At 42.6% G+C, this 19,460-nt stretch overlaps 2 protein-coding genes across 6 annotated transcripts in view; both read right to left on the bottom strand.

Moving 5' to 3' along the window:
* The window catches only part of LOC135524028 (zinc finger protein aebp2-like), a 56,648-nt gene extending 42,028 nt beyond the window's left edge, over positions 1-14,620 (bottom strand). The window contains exons 1-5 of one of the 2 annotated variants that reach the window (XM_064951155.1): positions 13,913-14,620; positions 5,273-5,495; positions 4,895-5,002; positions 4,527-4,719; positions 63-187 (exon numbers count right to left, since the gene is read on the bottom strand). In XM_064951155.1, coding sequence (XP_064807227.1) covers positions 63-187; positions 4,527-4,719; positions 4,895-5,002; positions 5,273-5,495; positions 13,913-14,535 — 1,272 coding nt within the window. In that variant the 5' untranslated portion in view covers positions 14,536-14,620. Of the gene's footprint in view, positions 1-62; positions 206-4,526; positions 4,720-4,894; positions 5,003-5,272; positions 5,496-13,912 lie in introns of both variants that reach the window. The other variant, XM_064951154.1, reaches the window with a different exon arrangement.
* Positions 14,621-16,593: 1,973 nt separating this feature from the next.
* LOC135524030 (pleckstrin homology domain-containing family A member 5-like) overlaps positions 16,594-19,460 on the bottom strand; it is a 103,656-nt gene continuing 100,789 nt past the window's right edge. For 3 of the 4 annotated variants that reach the window (XM_064951157.1, XM_064951159.1, XM_064951161.1), the window contains 5 exons: positions 18,788-18,946; positions 18,367-18,500; positions 17,627-17,763; positions 17,170-17,314; positions 16,594-16,976 (listed from right to left, as the gene is read on the bottom strand). In XM_064951157.1, coding sequence (XP_064807229.1) covers positions 17,178-17,314; positions 17,627-17,763; positions 18,367-18,500; positions 18,788-18,946 — 567 coding nt within the window. In that variant the 3' untranslated portion in view covers positions 16,594-16,976; positions 17,170-17,177. The remainder of the gene's footprint in view (positions 16,977-17,169; positions 17,315-17,626; positions 17,764-18,366; positions 18,501-18,787; positions 18,947-19,460) is intronic. The other variant, XM_064951158.1, reaches the window with a different exon arrangement.

The raw sequence follows: 19,460 nt of genomic DNA on the forward strand, positions 1-19,460 counted from the left end.
CATTGCCGGTGCTCTGTGTGTGTGTGTGTGTGTGTGTGTGTGTATGCCCTTTACGGACTAACCGTGCTGTGGAACACCACACTGTGTCCTTTGCCTGTGCTCTCCATGTGTGTGGCCAGGTTAAGGCAGATAGCCCGGTGTCTGATGGCGTCCATGGTTTGGGCATCGAAGAAGTCATGGGGCCTCGCTGGTGGGAGAGGAGACACTGGGATGAGAGCAGAGAGAGTCTGGGATGAGAGGTGAGGAGACACCATGTAGACAAGTGAGACAGCAGTGAGACCAGGCCAGCACCAACACTACCGTCTCCTCACGAAGATGATTACTATGAAACAGTGTGAAATAGGACAACTTGCTGAATGGTTCCTTGCAGCTTTTTTACTGTATTACTACTATGAGCTGAACATATTATTCTAGAGAGCAGGGATATTGTTGAGAGAGAATGTGTTGGCTGACTGGCTGAAAATTAATCAAGGGCATTTTCATGTCAAAAGATTTTTCATTTTAAATTTTACTAGGCAAGTCAGTTAAGAACAAATTCTTATTTTTAATGACGGCCTAGGAACAGTGGGTTAACTGCCTGTTCAGGGGCAGAACGACAGATTTGCACCTTGTCAGCTCGGGGATTCGAACTTGCAACCTTTCGGTTACTAGTCCAACGCTCTAACCACTAGGCTACTATTTAGAAAAGTGTTGTCTGTCCTACTCTCACATTTCTCTCTCTCCTGACAAAGAGCCAGACACCATCCAAACTTCCTCCCAAGTGCTGTCCCGAGTCAGAAGTAATATTTTGACCCATCTTGACTTTATACGGCCCTTTATCAATCTTTCTTAGAAGTCTAGACGAGCTCAAAAAGCCAGTTTGCCCGAGAATGGCCCATTCAAGCTGAAGGAGGTGCCTGAAGTAACAAACCATTCCAACCCCTGTCTGTCAGGAAACCTGTCTGTCTGTACAGTGCCTTCAGAAAGTATTCATACCCCTTGACTTACTCCACATTTAATTTAGTTGTTTCAGCCTGAATTCAAAATGGATTAAAAATAATGATACATCTTACCCATCTACATACAATACCCTATAATGACAACATGACAAATAATGTTTTTAGAAAGACTTGCTAATTTATACAGAAATATTTAATTTACACAATTATTCCCACCCCTGAATCAATATTTTTGTAGAAGCACCATTGGTGGCGATTACAAGCTTTGAGTCGTCTGTGGTGTATGTCTATCAGATTTTCTTTCATTTTTCCTTGCAGATTTTTCTCAAACTCTGATAAGTTTGATGGGGAGTGATGGAGAACAGCAATCTTCAAGTATTTAACAGATTCCCAATGGGACTTAAGTCTGGGCATTGGCTGGGCCACTCAAGGACTTTCAAAATCTTTTTCTGAAGCTATTCCTGCATTGCTTTGGCTGTATGCTTGGGGTCATTGTCCTGTTGGAATGTAAATCTTCACCCAAGTCTAAGGTTGATTGCACTGTGAAGCAGGTTCCATCCAGGATTTACCTGTATTTGGCTCCATTCATTGTTCCCTCTATCCTAACCAGTCTCCCAGTCCCTGCCACTGAAAAGCATCTCCACAGCATGATGCTGCCACCCCCATGCTTCACGGTAGAGATGGTGTTAAACGGGTGATGAGCTGTGCCTGGTTCTCTCTAGACGTAGCGCGCATTGCACTCAGGTCAAATACTTACATTTTTGCCTCATCAGACCACAGAATATTTTGCCATATGATCAGAGTCTTTCACGTGCCTATTGCAAACATGCATTTTTCATAGGTGTGGCTTCTCTCTGGCCACACTCCCATAAAGCCCAGATTGGTGAAGTGCTGTTGAGACTGATTTCCTTCTGGCAGGCTCTCCCATCTTAGTGAAGGAACTCTGTAGTTCTGTCAGAGTGGTCATTGGGACATTGGGTTCTTGGTCCTTCTTGCCCGGTTGCTCAGTTCTGTCAGACGGCAACCTCTACACAGAGTCTGGGTAGTTTCATATTTGTTCCATTTCCCAATGATGGAGACCACTGTGCTCTTGGAAACTTTCAACACTCTAGAAATTGTTTTTAGACCCTTCCCCAGATACAGTGGGGCAAAAAAGTATTTAGTCAGCCACCAATTGTACAAGTTCTCCAACTTTAAAATATGAGAGAGGCCTGTAATTTTCATCATAGGTACACTTCAACTATGACAGACAAAATGAAAAAAAAAAAAATCCAGAAAATCACATTGTAGGATTTTTTATGAATTTATTTGCAAATTATGGTGGAAAATAAGTATTTGGCCACCTACAAACAAGCAAGATTTCTGGCTCTCACAGACCTGTAACCAGAACTTCTTTAAGAGGCTCCTCTGTCCTCCCTCTGTCCTCCACTCGTTGCCTGTATTAATGGCACCTGTTTGAACTTGTTATCAGTATAGACCTGTCCACAACCTCAAACAGTCACACTCCATACTCCACTATGGCCAAGACCAAAGAGCTGTCAAAGGACACCAGAAACAAAATTGTAGACCTACACCAGGCTGGGAAGACTGCATCTGCAATAGGTAAGCAGCTTGGTTTGAAGAAATTTTGTGGGGTCAAAATGATCACAAGAACGGTGAGCAAAAATGCCAGAACGGAGGGACCTGCAGAGAGCTGGGACCAAAGTAACAAAGCCTACCATCACTAACACATTACGCCGCCAGGGACTCAAATCCCTGTTTAAGCCAGTACATGTCCAGGCCCGTCTGAAGTTTGCTAGAGAGCATTTGGATGATCCAGAAGAAGATTGGGAGAATGTCATATGGTCAGATGAAACCAAAATATAAATTTTTGGTAAAAACTCTACTCGTTGTGTTTGGAGGACAAAGAATGCTGAGTTGCATCCAAAGAACACCATACCTACTGTGAAGCATGGGGGTGGAAACATCATGCTTTGGGGCTGTTTTTCTGCAAAGGGACCAGGACGACTGATCCGTGTAAAGGAAAGAATGAATGGGGCCATGTATCGTGAGATTTTGAGTGAAAACCTCCTTCCATCAGCAAGGGCATTTTAGATAAAACGTGGCTGGGTCTTTCAGCATGACAATGATCCCAAACACACCACCCGGGCAACGAAGGAGTGGCTTTGTAAGAAGCATCTCAAGGTCCTGGAGTGGCCTAGCAAGTCTCCAGATCTCAACCCCATAGAAAATCTTTGGAGGGAGTTGAAAGTCTGTGTTGCCCAGCAACAGCCCCAAAACATCACTGCTCTAGAGGAGATCTGCGTGGAGGAATGGGCCAAAATACCAGCAACAGTGTGTGAAAACCTCGTGAAGACTTACAGAAAACATTTGACCTCTGTCATTGCCAACAAAGGGTATATAACAAAGTATTGAGATAAACTTTTGTTATTGACCAAATACTTATTTTCCACCATAATTTGCAAAAACATTCATTAAATATCCTACAATGTGATTTTCTGGATTCTTTTTCTCATTTTGTCTGTCATAGTTGAAGTGTAACTATGATGAAAATTACAGGCCTCTCATATTTTTAAGTGGGAAAACTTGCACAATTGGTGGCTGACTAATTACTTTTTTGCCCCACTGCATATGACTCATCACAATTATATCTCAGGTCTAAGAACAGTTCCTTGGACTGCATGGTATAGTTTCTGCTCTGACATGTACTGTCAACTGTGGGACTGTCACACCCTGATCTGTTTCACCTGTTTTTGTGATTGTCTCCACCCCCCTCCAGGTGTAGCCCATCTTCCCCATTATCCCCTGTGTATTTATACCTGTGTTCTCTATTTGTCTGTTGCTGTGTATTTCGTTTTCAATACATTTGCAAAAAATTCTAAAAACATGTTTTCACTTTGTCATTATGGAGTATTGTGTGTAGATTGGTGAGAAAAACATACATTTCTTTGGCTAATCTGTACCCCCACACATTGACTCTGTACTGGTACCTCATGTATATAGCCTCATTACTAACCTGTACCCACACACATTGACTCGGTACCGGTACTCCATGTATATAGCCTCGTTATTGTTATTTTATTGTTACTATTTTATATATTTTCTTAAAACTGCATTGTTGGTTAAGGGCATGTCAGTAAACATTTCACAGTAAGTTCTAGACCTGTTGTATTCGGTGCATTTGACAAATAACATTTGATTTGATTTAATCCATTTTAAATTCAGGCTGCAACAACAACATGTGGAATAAATTAAGGGGTATGAATGCCTTCTGAAGGCACTTTATGTGTGTATGTGCAGTCCAATTCTAACCTCTCTTCCCAGAGGACTAAAAGCAGGCTAAAACATCTCTTTTAGAGTGACACACACACAGAAACCACTTGCACACACAGCAACTACTCACACACACTAATAAATAAATAAGTCTACTGCTATTCCTTAATAAAGTTTACCATGTATTCCACTAGAAGGCATGTATTCCATAGATCAAATATAAAGTAGGCTATAACTAGTTATAGAAAATGTACATGAAGGCATATTAGTAAAACATTTTCCAGAACACAAACACACACTGTAGTGGGTACATACGTAGGGAGCGCCTGCGTTTGTTCATCAGGATTCGTTTCTTTCTCTTATTAAGCCCAGCCTTAGAGGGTGACTCCTCCTTCAGTCTGCCCTGACTGGACAGCTTAGAGGAGCTCTGCTGGCTGAAGTGGGTGGGAACATGGCGCGCTAGCCCCCCCTGGGACGCGAAACTGGCATTGCAGCCCCCGACCACACACTACAGTGGGAGAGAGAGGAAGAGAGAAAGAGAGCGAGGGTCAGTGACAAGCAGGTCACCATCTGGTAACAATGCTACAATTTCTGCAGGGATCGCATGCATATACAAAAAAATATATGCACTCACTGTACTCTGGATAAACGTGTCTGCCTAGTAGAAAATACTATTAAATTACCTTGAAGGGTTTGTCTCCGCTGTGTGTCAGCATGTGTCTCTGGAGCCAGCTTTGACTGGTGGAAGGGGTGTTGTACACCTTACAGCCCTTCCACAGACACACAAACACCTGGAGGAAGAGTGTGAGAAAGTGAGAAAGAGAGAGCGAGATGGCATGAGCAAGAGAGTTGAGAGAGGAGACAGAGAAGAGAGACAGAGATAGAAAAGAGAGGGAGAAAGAAAACTATTTTAGAAGAAGTCGCTTCTCCAGACAGCCGTTTGCGGGCACACAAGTGGGTCTAAAGAGGAATACAGAGAGGGAGAGTGATCCCACAGAGACACACAAAGCTTAAATACTTGTAGCCTACAGAACAGCCTGTATTACCCTGGTTCTACCCACCCCTCCTCTTTGTCCATCGACATGCATGCCCCTGATGTGTTCAGCCAGGTCAGGGCTGCAGGTGAAGCAGAGGCCACACTGGTCCCAACAACAGGTATAGCCAACCGCCTGGCCCTTGGTAGTGGAGTGGCACTGGGCGGCACTGCCCTGTCCATTCATCATGGCTGGGGTGGAACGCCCGCTGGATACCGTGCTCTCCATGTCCATTAGGGTACTGCTGACACTGAGAGAGAGCAAGAGAATGAGGAAAAATAGTGATTGAGAGGTTAAAGAGATGTTACAATTAATCACTGTAGCAAACTGACCAGAGCAAAACAGTCCAGCAGTTCTGGTAGTCTCCATCTCTATATTATCTCTGTCTTTAGACTGTGATCCATTACTAAGAATTAAGAGTGCAAAAGAAGTAGACATTTGTATTCTATACATGACAGTAAAGAACAGGTGTGTAAAGATTGACAGTAGGGTGGAGCATTGTTTCTAATGGAACAGATTGCCTGTGTGTGTGTGTGGGTGTGTACTCAAAGCTGTACATGCACCTGCTGCAGCGGCTGATTTGATACACATGTCATTTCTGGGGGTCTTAGACATGCATTATGGTCAGGGCATAACATGAACACCCGCCACCCACCAAATGCGGCTAAATTTAGGTATTGGCTGATAAGAACGTTTATTTCACAAACTGGGCTGGTGGTCGATTTTTAGGGCTCTACAGTGCGAGCATTACAATCATAAAAATAAAATAGAGTAAAAAGTAAAGTATGAGTTATGATCAAGTATGAGCACATGTGGAATATGTGATTTATAGAAGAAAAATATAAAAGTACTGCATATCTGCTGTTTTGTTTCATACCTGCTAATCACACAAAGAAATATAAATCATGCCTGGCTGGGGAGCACTGCGCACTGAATTAAGTGCTGATACTGATAGATACATTTTTAGAGGTAGAATGCACAGGCCTAAAAGTTAGTCTAAATTACATTAAATTCTTCAAAGTGAGACTTTGTCCTCATGTTTCTTGGTTATTTACAATGTTTTGTTCACAAGCTCGGTTGTTTCTCAATGTTAGTTTGAGTCTGATGCTTCAACTGATAACAAATTACAGCTACTACTCGTTAGAGCCAAAATCTCACTCACTCACACACACACAATAGGACTGCCCCGTAACCACGGTAATCTCCCGCCCTTAAAGGGGAAGCTGAACATTTGTGACTCGTTTCAGGACCCAAGGCATATGTCGTCTGTCACTACTCCACAGGAGAGCCATTTGAACGGAAAAAGAAGAAATTGTTGGCAAAAGCGTGTTTTTAAAACTTTCATGTGCCTTAATAACAAACTTGTATGCTATCTGTAAATACAATTTTTTATGTTTATTATGAGCCTAGTTGGTTTAGCCACAGAAAAAGTCAGCATCCTTCCCGCTAGCCATGATTGGCTGAGAAAATGAGTGGGCTGGACATGCCGAGAGATGAGTTTGGACTGGTCTGCCATGGAGCATGCTTCTGTCTATTTGAACTGATCAGTATGTGTAGGGTAATCTTTTCTAACACGGCATGTTTTGAAAGATATTGTAACGTAGACTCTGGGAGTCGAGAAGCAGGTGCAGGTGGTAAGTTTAATATAACAAAGAACATGGAATAATACAACATAGGAGTAGCATCTTGACATGAAACAATACTGCCTGGGGAAAGAACCTAAGGGAGTGCCAGATAAAGGGGAGGCAATTAGTAAGGTAATGGAATCCAGGTTGTGCCTCATGATGAAGCGCAGGTGCGCATAATGATTGATGCCAGGTGAGCGTAATGATGGTTTCCAGGACAGGTGGTTAGTAAATCTGCGACGTCGAACACCGGAGGGGAGGAGCAGGAGTAGATGTCACAGATATCACATAGTAGATCTGCTCTCCACTTTCTGGAGGACCCCGTTTTGAAATCAGTGGAGTTAGAGTATGATAGCTAAGGAGATGGATTACATCTTCAAACTAAGGGCAACCATGGCATCCGTGACAGAGAGGTAGAAGCGTCCATCCATGTATACGGGGGTATGATAGTGTAGCTAGCGACATTTTCAGATATTACACATCTGAAAATTCAAGTTAAAGCATACTGTTAGCTAGCTAGTTAACGTTAGCTGGCTGACTCAATAGTTAACGTTATGTGTATGATCTGTGTAGTAATATTATTTGTATCTCATCTCTGTCACTGCAACAACTGTTGATAGACGTAGCTGGGAACATTTGCTCTGGCTATCTACTCTGATTTCAGAGCACTCTCGTCTGAGTGACACATTTACGAACGCTCAACACCCGCTGAATATGGCTGGTGTCAGTAAACGTTGGGAAAAATGTTACTGTATAAATATTCAAAAATTAAATTGTTGCCAGCAGCATAGTTGCAGTTACCAACGCTCTGGATAACATAAAAACAGACGAACCAGCTCTGCTAAGGTGAGTAAATGGTCAGAGTGAGCTGTTCTCTCATTTGCATCTGGAAGTAGCTAGCAAACTAGCCAACGTCAGCTAGTTAGCTTGGGTGCTTGACTGCTGTTTGTTAGGTCAGCTAGCTAACGTATGATCTGTGAAGTAATATTACTAATATCTCAGATCCATTTGTTTTGCTAGTTAGCTAGCTAACATTGAACTGGTTGGTTATCTACCTGCATATTCATGCAGGGTAGTAACGTCATGAGTTGGGATTATGGTTAATTGTTTAGCTAGCTAGCTACATGTCTTAACAAAAGACTCAACTATGCAAGTAACCATTTCAATAGAATATTAATGGATGTCACTGTGACAACTGCTAATAGACGTAGCTGGTATATTCGAGAGAGGATTAACTGACGAATTTACGAACGGTCAACACCCATTGAATATGTCCGTTGTCAGTAAACGTTAGCAAAAAAAAGCGTAATAAAATTGTTTCCAGAAGCACATGTTGCAGTCACCAACACTCTGGATAACATATAAACAGCCTAACCAGCTCTGTTAGGGCAAGTAAATTGGTTAGAGTTTTTTTGTCTCATCTGATATTTTGATTAAAAGATTCAGGTCAAAAAAATGTAATGAAATTGAACAATATAGCCTACCACATTACTTCTTACTTACTGTTTCAGAAACATTACAAAGCATGGTCATTCGCAGTGGTGTAGTGGTGCCTGGAGAAGTCAGTATACCCTAATTTTGCCAATTAGAGTACACCCAGGGAAGAAAAGGCACCCTGTGTGAAACATTCTATGAGGAACAGTGACACACAAGCTGAATGATAAATCCCATATTGGTTTTTCACAGTCAGGCCAACTCAAGCTGTACTGTGCAAGTAGGCTAATAGTGGGCCTACTATTGAAACAGAAATGAGACAGTGTCATAAATTCACAGGTTTCAGATATATTTTCCCCCCGGGTTTTCACTCTCAATGTCATGTTTTCTTAATAGAACAACAAAAACATTTGATTTCCCAAGTCCATAACAATGCTTAAACCACACCGGGAGACCTCTTGAGGTCTAGGAATGATCATTTTAGGTTTTTGTTTGCATTTACCCTTTAATTCAAGTGCACAGGCACCTAGCACTGTTTGGTTATCATGTTTCTATAGAGATTGCAAAACAAATGGCCACTGGATTGAAGCAGATAATTATGATATTAATTTGCTAGGTAGGCAAAGGCTATTTTGTAGCTAGTTAACATTTAAATAAGAAGGTTTTTGGGAAAGCTTTTCCATCTACTAGAAGACTGCTAGGTCTATCATTAGCATACCTATATTTTTCCTGTTCCTTAAATCGTTTGAAACCAATAAATTTTACTTCATATTATGAGTCATGTTTTACCTTGCTTCAAAGTAGCCTATAGCCAAAATCACCACCATAGAAACAATTATTTTAAAAGACTTCCTCATATTTATTTTTATTTAACAATTATTTAAGACTTCCTCGTGTGCATTCTCCTCTATTGTTTTTTCTCTCCAACTTTCTTTCATTGTCTAGCAGCCAAAGGCATTATCCTAGTCATATTAGCACCCCATGATAGTTGTTGCATTTTTAGATCTCCCCTCTTTCAACATTGCTAATGGATATTTCCGAACATATCATGACGTTTTCGATGACAGCTTTTTTCCATCTACGTAACATTGCAAAAATCAGAAACTTTCTGTCCAAAATTGATGCAGAAAAATTAATCCATGGTTTTGTTACTGCAATGCTCTACTTTCCGGCTACTGTTTAAAGCACTAAATAAACTTAAGTTAGTGCTAAATACGGCTGCTAGAATCCTGACTAGAACCCCCAAATTTGATCATATTACTCCAGTGCTTGCATCCCTACACTGGCTTCCTGTTAAGGCATGGGCTGATTTCAAGGTTTTACTGCTAACCTATAAAGCATTACATGGGCTTGGGCCTGAGCCCAAGGACCATGCCTCAGGACTACCTGGCATGATGACTCCTTGCTGTCCCAAGTCCACCTGGCCGTGCTGCTGCTCCAGTTGCAACTGTTCTGCCTGCGGCTATGGAACCCTGACCTGTTCACCGGACGTGCTACCTGTCCCAGATCTGCTGTTTTCAACTCTCTAGAGACAGCAAGAGCGGTAGAGATTAGAGGTCGACCGATTAATTGGAATGGCCGATTAATTGGGGCCGATTTCAAGTTTTCATAACAATCGGAAATCGGTATTTTTGGGCGCCGAATGTATGAAATACTTATGTAATGCAATACATTTAACATTAATTACTTAAAAATCATACAATGTGATTTTCTGGATTTTTGTTTGTTTCGTCTCTCACAGTTGAAGTGTACCGATGATAAAAATTACAGAACTCTACTAGTAGGAAAACCTGCAAAATCGGCAGTGTACCAAATTCTCCCCACTGTATCAGTTTGCAAACAATGTTTAAAAAATATATATTATTGAGTAAATAAAGCCACATACAAACAAGGCAGCTCCAAAAAGCAGGTCTTTCAGCTTAGCTCAGTGCTTTCTGTGGTGGTGGGGCAGCCAGCGGAAAATACATAGCATAAGGGTTGATAATGTTTTCTAGTTGCGCCATGATTGGTTCAGTGTTCTGTCACTCATTGGTTCACTACATCACCACCAAATCGAAGGGTAGAGCTTGAAAATTCAAGCCTCTTGGGTGCTACGTGTAACTTTATTTAACTAGGCAAGTCAGTTAAGAACAAATTCTTATTTAAAATGACGGCATACCCCAGATGATGCAGGGCCAATTGTGTGCTCCCTATGGGACTCACAATCACGGCCAGATGTGATACAGCCTGGATTCTAACCAGGGACTGTAGTGATGCCTCTTGTACTGAGATGCAGTGAATTAGACAGCTGCGCCACTGGGGAGGCACTTGCCATAGAATTACATTAGAAGTGCCCATTCAAGAAGGCTCAAGGTCATTAGCCAGAGATAAAATTACGTCAAATCACGTTATGCTAGCAAGCTAGCAGTCATCATGAATCAAGTGGACAATCTACTGGCAAATATTTTTCAATCCTTGTCATATGAAGAGAAATATTGAAGAGAAATGATAGATAAAAAGTATTGGTAATCATCAGCCATTGGAGATGAACATTATACAATAAGTTGGAAATCACAGATTCAACAATGAGTGGTTTAGAAGGAATCAGTGGCTAACTGCAAGCATTGCAAAGCAATCACTAGCCTGATATGGTGTGTAGTCCCAAGCTGTACATAGTCCATCTGTATATAGCCCACCCAAGTTACCTACCTCATCCCCATACTGTTTTTATTCATTTAATTTTCTGCTATTTTGCACACCAGTATCTCTACCTGCACATGATCATCTGATCATTTATCACTCAAGTGTTAATCTGCCAAATTGTAATTATTCGCTCCTATGGCCTATTTATTTCCTACCTCCTCATGCCTTTTGCACACAATGTATATAGACTCCTTTTTTTCTACTGTGTTATTGACTTGTTTATTGTTTACTCCATGTGTAACTCTGTGTTGTCTGTTCACACTGCTATGCTTTATCTTGGCCAGGTCGCAGTTGCAAATGAGAACTTGTTCTCAACTAGCCTACCTGGTTAAATAATGGTGAAATAAAAATAAATAAAGTTTAAGTGGCTCTTTTCCAAGTTTATAATGGATAAACATTCAAAATTGGCCATGCTGTTAATCCAGCATTACTTCTGCCGCGCTCAAAACAACTGGAAATTTGGAACTGGGAAATCTGACATCAGTGACTTCAAGATGACTAGGAACTCTTAAAGAAAACTAGCTCTGACTGGGAAAACATGTTTTGAATGGTCATCCAACAGGGAATTGCAAGTCAGGAACTCTTTCTAGAGGTCTGACCTGAAGATCACTGACGTCATCATGTCATCATGATTCAACCTGTTTTTTTCCCCCCAAGTTCCCAGTTGTCTTGAAAGCACCATAAATCCCAGACTTTGATTTTATTTTTTAAATTTATTTTACCTTTATTTAACTAGGCAAGTCAGTTAAGAACACATTCTTATTTTCAATGACGGCCTAGGAACAGTGGGTTAACTGCAGACAGATTTGTTCCTTGTCAGCTCGGGGGTTTGAACTTGCAACCTTCCGGTTACTAGTCCAACGCTCTAACCACTAGGCAACCGTTCCGCCCCAACAAATTTTTATGACAAAATTTGCCCACGAAGGACCGCCGCACCACCTTCCTGTTCAAGTGAGAACAGCACAACAAGGTGATTCCAAAGCTACCAAACACACTAAGTGTATGTTGTTTAGTAAGCTGTTAGTAGCCCATGTGGCTCACCTGAATATTTTGGTCACTTTTCTCCTCATAATTTTGCCTACTGTTCTGACTTGGTGGTAAACATGTAGCCTATAGCCTGTTTTAGAGAAATGTAACTATCGAATATTGTAAGAGTTTGTCTGCCCCCTTTATTTATCCTACGGTGCTGACTTGGTGTACAGGGAGAACACTGTAAGAAAGTGTTGAACAAATACTTACATTGACTACGTCCGCCCTAGCTCTCTCATTAATGTCTTCATTTAAATTACGGATTGCCTTTTATCCGCTCGTCGCCCCCTTAAGGCATAGTTTGTATATTCCAATCGTCAGTAGAAACCACATAGCCATATCAGCTATGTTTTTTAAAAGGCAGTAAATGAGGCTGAATGAACTGTTTTGCTGCCAGACAAGTCTCTGTGGATAGCCAGGTGTAGCAGTGGTAAGATGTTGGGACTGCTGTTGGTACTCTGCTATTGGGCTTTATGTAGGCCCTAACAGTTTGTGGGCACCGTTTGTCTCTGTTATAGTGCATTTTTTAGTGTCGTGTTGTGGCTTTGCTGGCATGTGTCCCCAATATTTTGGGGGGAGTTTGAGCCACCAAAATGTACATGCTAAAATAGCCACTGAGGCCATACTGTTCACAAGAGGCCTCCAAAAAAGTACATTAATCCATATAGCCGAATAATAATTCATAATAGATCAATGTTTTTCCATACATTTCATATCAATATAATCAATGTTTTTCTCATATAGTAGAAATATGTGTCAATCACCCATGGACTGGTTCATATTTATAATGGACTCTTCCATCCTAACTTGAGTTCCCATGCTGCCGGGTCATGGCTAGATTTTTACGAATTATCTTTGAAATACAGATTTTTTTGTGCAATTAATTCATTTGCTAAGGCATCACGCTAGTGTTCCAGCTCAGCCAAAATTCTTTGGCCATTTTTCACCCTTGGGTGATGCTGCATACTATTTTGCACAATGACGCGGTTGATGTGTTCAAAGCGTTATTTCATCTCCTGAAGTTGTTTTCACCTTTCGGCTCTTATTTACGTGTGTGTGTATAGCCGGATGGATAACTCGATTCAGTCAAAGTAGAAAGATTGAAGGACTCCCAGCTAGATGGAGATGCACTCACCCACATATTCTGGTAAGTGAAGTTTGGGGCTTAAAAAGAAAAAAAGAATTGCTCCCTTGTGTGAACTACCACTAATACCGTATATCCCAGCAAGATGACACAAGCACTGTGTGAAGGTATGGAAATCTGGATAAGACCCAACACTACAGGACAGACCTGATGAAGATCACCACTCAGGCAGAAAACCTCAGCAGCCTTAATCACAAGATGGCACGCACGCACACACACAAAGCAGCACTTAAGAGGATCCTAAGAGGGGCCCAGCCAATAAATATAATGTATTAATAATCATATCAAATAAAACCAATGAATTTAAAAGAGTAATATTATTATCTATTTTCCTGCCTCCTTGTCTTCTATGTGGTGATGTAAAAAAACTTTACTAGTGATGGGAATTGCAAGTCTGCATTTGCAATTTTCTTCAAGCCAGCGCCAAACAGCTCTGGGCTGAGACTGACATTAAAAAGGTAATACATTTTGATAGTTATAAACTGGTCTGTCTCTGCCTTGGGCCTCAAAATCCGCACCCGAATGAAGCCTACATAGAAATGATTTGTGAAGCAAAATGGGTTAAGTACATTTCTTTAGCACAAGGATACAATGGATACAATGTACTGGATCATGAATGCGCCAGCATATAAGCAGAAAAACTTTTCTTATAGTATTCGTGGTCGCACATTCACTCAATATGATTAGGGTTCTAGCTGAGTGTGAAATCAAAACATATGCGGATGTTTGTCTCGACATATTAGAGGAACCAACCTGTCCTCTGAATCCATCCGACTGAGTGGCTCTCCGTCTGAGGATGACATTTCAACACTGGCTCTCCTCTTGTCCCCAACTGCAAGCTCCCCGCCTCCTGTGTTTGTTTTCTCTTCCGCAGACTCCGGGGCATCCTCACTGGTGGCTTTGCCTTTCACGCAACTCACTATAACAGGCAACTGGCGCTCTTCTGGTTTAATTTCTATTTCATTTACCGTATCGTCAAAAACATTATCACTGGTATCAACATCGTCCTCCGGGCCCAGGCTATCTTCCTCTGATTTGGCAAGTTGGCATCCCACCACCACGTCATCATTCGCGTCCCTTGTTGCTGCTGCGACTGTTGTTGCCACTGTCACCACCACTACCGCTTCCGCAGCCGCTACCGCTCCGACAGCCACGGCCTCCTCTGCAGCAGGTTTCGCATCCCCTACTTCTCCGTCTTGCACGCACTCCTCAACCGCTTCCGCAATTTTCAGCGGTGCATCAATACAGCTATCACCCGCCTCATCTTTCACTGCTTCTGGATCTTGCTGCTTTTCCTTTTCGGTCTTTTCTGTAAGCATTTCGCTGTTTTCCTCGCTCAATACGGGAGTCTCCAACTCAGAAGCATCGGTAGCCATGTTTGCAGAACACCAATGGCTACGTTCACGATTTGCACAGCTATTGCTGTACTGCCCATCGTCATTTGTCGCACGACTTGCCTGGTGTACACATTGGACAGAAGCGTAGCGGGGCGGGGATAAATAGTGACGTCATATTTTCGCTCCTTGACAAATCACGTGTGTGAGAAACGGGTTTACAAGGGTGCCTGCAGATATTTGAGATTGAACGGATAGGTCAATCGCCGATACATTTCACAATTGTATCTCAGTTGCAAATGTTTATAATCACGGGTCTAAAAACGGGTAGCAGTTACGCCAATCCAGAGCTGTTTTATCTGTGACCACACGGGGGAGCCATTGCTCTAATTTTAAACCTTCCGTTCGAGGGGTTTCCTTTGAACTTCACCTTACTATATCAGCGACATTCCATTGTTATATGCCTAGTGCAAAAACGACCAACATCTCATTTAAAATCTTATGGATGCACATGCAGATTGTGATCACTTTTAAGACCTTCATAATGGTCTCCTGTAGCAGTTTTACCTCTTAAGCCACAACTTCAGCGTTGGTTTGAGATCCATTCAGTTGTTTATGGATCATCCAAGATCACCTGTGCCTGAGTTTCTTATTGTTCTCCAAGCAACTGGAAAGTTAAAGAAAACCTCTGCACAACCACATTACTGCTGTACACAAGCTTCTTAGCTACCACGCCACCTCAAAAGCTTGCTAACGAGGCGATGCAAGAGGGACACTTAAGGCTGAGAAGGAAGTTTCCAACATCCCTATGTGCTACATGCGCATAGTCTAACAGCCCTCAGGATGGTTAGGTGTAAATACTAATCATTTTCAATACATCTCTATATGACAGAATAGTAACCACCACCAAACGACCACTGTGTAATATCAGAAACATTTAACATTATATACAACAGATCATATGCAAATGTTCATATCCCAACTCTAATAATAGCATTGTAGCTTGTTATGGATGTGCATTCGGAAAGAATTCAGACCCATACCCTTTTTCCACATTTTGTTATGTCACACCCTTTTTCTAAAATTAAAAAAAAATTTTTAAACAATCTACACACAATACCCTATAATGACCATGTCAGTGAAGCATGGTGGTTGCAGCATCATGCTGTGGGGATGTTTTTCAGTGGCAGGGACTGGGAGACTAGTCATTCTCGAAGGAAAGATGAACGGAGCAAAGCACAGCGAGATCCTTGATGAAAACCTGCTCCAGAGTACTCAGGACCAGGTTCACTTTCCACCAGGACAATGGCCCGTAGCACACAGTCAAGACAACGCAGGAGTGGCTTTGGGACAAGTCTCTGAATGTCCTTGAGTGGCCCAGCCAGAGGTCGGACTTGAACCTGATCGAACATCTCCGGAGAGACCTGAAAATAGCTGTGCAGCGACGCTTCCCATCCAACATGACAGAGCTTGAGAGGATCTGTAGAGAAGAATGGGAGACACTCCCCAAATACAGGTGTGCCAAGCTTGTAGCGTCATACCCAAGAAGACTCGAGACTGTAATTGCTGCCAAAGGTGCTTCAACAAACCACAAAGTAAAGAGTCTGAATACTTATGTAAATTTCCTTATTTTTCCGTCTCTCTTTTTTTTTTACATTTTCAAACATTTCTGAAAACCTATTTTTGTTTTGTCATTATGGGGTATTGTGTGTAGATTGAGGGTAATTCTGGGATTAAACTAAAATGTAAACTCAATACGAACTCAAATATGAACTGAAATGCAATAAGAGTTATGAAACAATGCTGAACAGTGGAACTCTTAAACTATGAACAAATCAATGGCATAACAGTGTGCCATCCTCATCACAGAAGGGTTCAGTCCATATATTCTTGACACACACATCAGCCATATTCAAACAAACTCCAAACAATATAAATTACGACAATGAAACTAACTACTGTGTGGCTCAGTCGGTAGAGCATGGCGCTTGCAACGCCAAGCGTCGTGGGTTCGATTCCCGCTGGGGCCACCCATATGTAAAAGTAGTGGCCCCAGCCAACTTGTAAGTCGCTTTGGACAAAAGCGTCTGCTAAATGGGATATATTTATTTTTTTATTTATTTAACAGCAAACAACAGTATCGATGCCTTATTATTGTTTTTTTTTTTGCAAAGTTGTGATCCCATGGGGCAAGGGGAGATTGTGGTGATGACGTTAAAGGGTGATGACATCACAGGAAGTGACGCCATGGCACAGGAGGATGTGATGTCACAGTGAGGCATAGATTGAGCAGACAGCATATAAGGCCCAGCTCATGGCGTGGTCCAACTATCTGTCTGTCGAGTACAGTTATCTTGGTCTACACTTTGTGCTGGGTGTATCATGTCCTTGTGTAGAGGTCTTCTTTACAGCAAACAGGAGCCTCCTCATCTCTCTGTGTCACATCTCTCACCTGTAGGTCTTCACTGAAGCCAGGGCCTGGGCTAAAACAAGAGGGAGAGAATAAAAAGAGAGAAATAAAAATTGTGAGAGAGAGAGAGACAGGTCAGAGAGAGAGAGGAAAAGTTGGAAAGATTTATGCCAAAAATGTTTTCAGCAATTGAAAGGCTGAGAGGGGGCAAGTGTAAAGAGAGTCTGAACAGAGAGGAGAGACTGTGTAGAGATGGAGGCTCTTACGGGCAATCCTACACACAATTACTGATGCCACTCCTATTACACACACATGAAGTGGGACCCATCAGTGAGCTGGGGTGGTGGTTGTGTGTTACGAGGTGGAGATGAGGAAGGGGTTCAGGACAAGGTGAGGAGGACAAGCTGTGCACTGCAAACCACACAGGACGCACGTGGACCATACACACATAATCACACACACAATGGCAAATACAAACAAGTTGCGGGAAGTTAATGAATGATAAAACAAGTAAAGGAAATACATTTGATCTAAATCAAATGAATACTGTTATTAGCAGGATGATCATGGATCGCTTATTATAAAAAGAACTGGACAGATTAAAGAGGATTGCAATCATTTGTGATTCAAAGGTCTAATCTCCACCATCTTTGTCACTTAGTTTAGTTGGTCCAACTAAACTACCTCCTCCCATACTTCATACTGTCATGTGCTGCACTGTACCTGCGACCAGCTTGCTGCGTTTGGAAGCCTCAGCAGCCAGGTCATAGGAGATGTTGATCATCTTCTCCTGCTCTTGAGCTGTAGCCTCCTCCTCTGGGCTCAGCACCCCACTGGGAGGTGAGAGCACATTCTGCATACTGGGCAGACATATGGCATTTAGCAGACTGTTTTATCCAAAGGGACAAAGTATAGTGAGTACATGTGAGTTTTATCTCGCCAGGGATTGAACCCACAGCCACAACCTTCCCCATTTTACCAAGAACTGAGACACACAGGACCTTGTTTCTTACGCACACACACTTCAAATTGGTTAATTTCTTGTGTCTGATATTTAGAATGTAGCTAATGGAAATAGCATGGTTTTTCTATGCACTGATCTGCACTGACCAGGAAGGAAGCATGTGTGGTGGGGACTCATTTGAGCCTGCCTGTCCTGATATCCAGCTATTCCGGAGAGAGCACTAGTTACACAGAAACTCCTTCTACACTGTATATAGTATTTGCTGTGTACTGTGCACTGGTAAACATCAACCAGCTGTAATAAATTACACAGGGTGATTCAGATACCTGGGAAAGATAAGTAGATATGGTTGAGTCATAGGTCACGTTTCTTTACCACAGTAATACCCTTTTGAAACTACTGAGCCAAGCTGAGCCAAACTGTACTGTGTTGGTCTAAATGCACATCCACCATAGTACCTGCAACCAAACTGTCAAGGACAAAGCGAAACGAAAATTACCTGTTTTTGGCGATGAGGGATTTAATACGGTCCACCTTCTTCTGTTTGCCAGCCTCCTGCTCTGGGCTGAGAGCCTCCTCTGGATCTGACTCTACATAACGCTCTGGAATCAACACCTTCTCAGGGACTGACAACTAGAGAGAGGGAGAGAGAGAGAAAATGGAATGGTGTTAGAGATCTGATACAGCAGATGATAATGACAGACACTATGCCCTGTTCAAATTTCCTCTCTGCCCCTTCCCCTTGGCCGTAACCCTTCAATAGAGGTAGATCTGTAAGGTTGAAGCAATATGGTGTAAGCTCCACCACTACACTGCTTATACCAATCCAAACCATTCAGATCTACAGATCTTAGAGCCAAGGGGAAGGGAATGATTTGGGATCAGGTGACAGACATTAATTCCCCCCCCCCCTTTCCTACCTCTCTGTCCATGTTGTAGTGGTCAGTGTGCGAGGCCTCTTTGAGTCGTGCTATTTCCTCGGCAGGTGTCTCCTGCTCTCTGAACACTTCCTGTTCTCTGAGTGACGCCTCCAGCTCCAGGATGTCACTGCTCATCACCTCGTCACGCTGACGACGGTTCTGGAACACAACATATGACTCTTAATTGTAAATTCTACCTATTACAGGAAATTAAATGAGCCCTGGGTTCTTTTCATTAAACCTCTACAGGATCGTCCCCCCCGTTTGAGCTAACGTAGGCTAATGTGATTAGCATGAGCCAGAGAGCGTCAGCGAGTCGAAGGAGGAACTCGATGAAAGATTCAGGAGAGAGGTGGTGGCGATGAGAGCGCTGCAGTGTGGGCGTGCTAAGGAGCGTGACACCAGTTCGGTGTCATCTGCACCGGCTTCACGCTTCTGGCCTCCAGTTCACCTCCCCAGTCCGGTACATCCTGGGTTTCCTCCACGTACTCGCCCTGAAGTGTGTGTCACTGTTCCGGTACAATTTGTGCCAGCCCAACGCACCAGGTCTCCAGTGTGCCTCCACAGCCCAGTACGTCCTGCGCCAGCTCCCCGCACCCGCCGTGCGAAGTGTGTCATCGTTCCGGTACAATTTGTGCCGGTTCTACGCACCAGATCTCCAGTGCGCCTCCAT

Source organism: Oncorhynchus masou, chromosome 31 (genome assembly GCF_036934945.1).
Source record: "Oncorhynchus masou masou isolate Uvic2021 chromosome 31, UVic_Omas_1.1, whole genome shotgun sequence".
Taxonomy (NCBI): domain Eukaryota; kingdom Metazoa; phylum Chordata; class Actinopteri; order Salmoniformes; family Salmonidae; genus Oncorhynchus; species Oncorhynchus masou.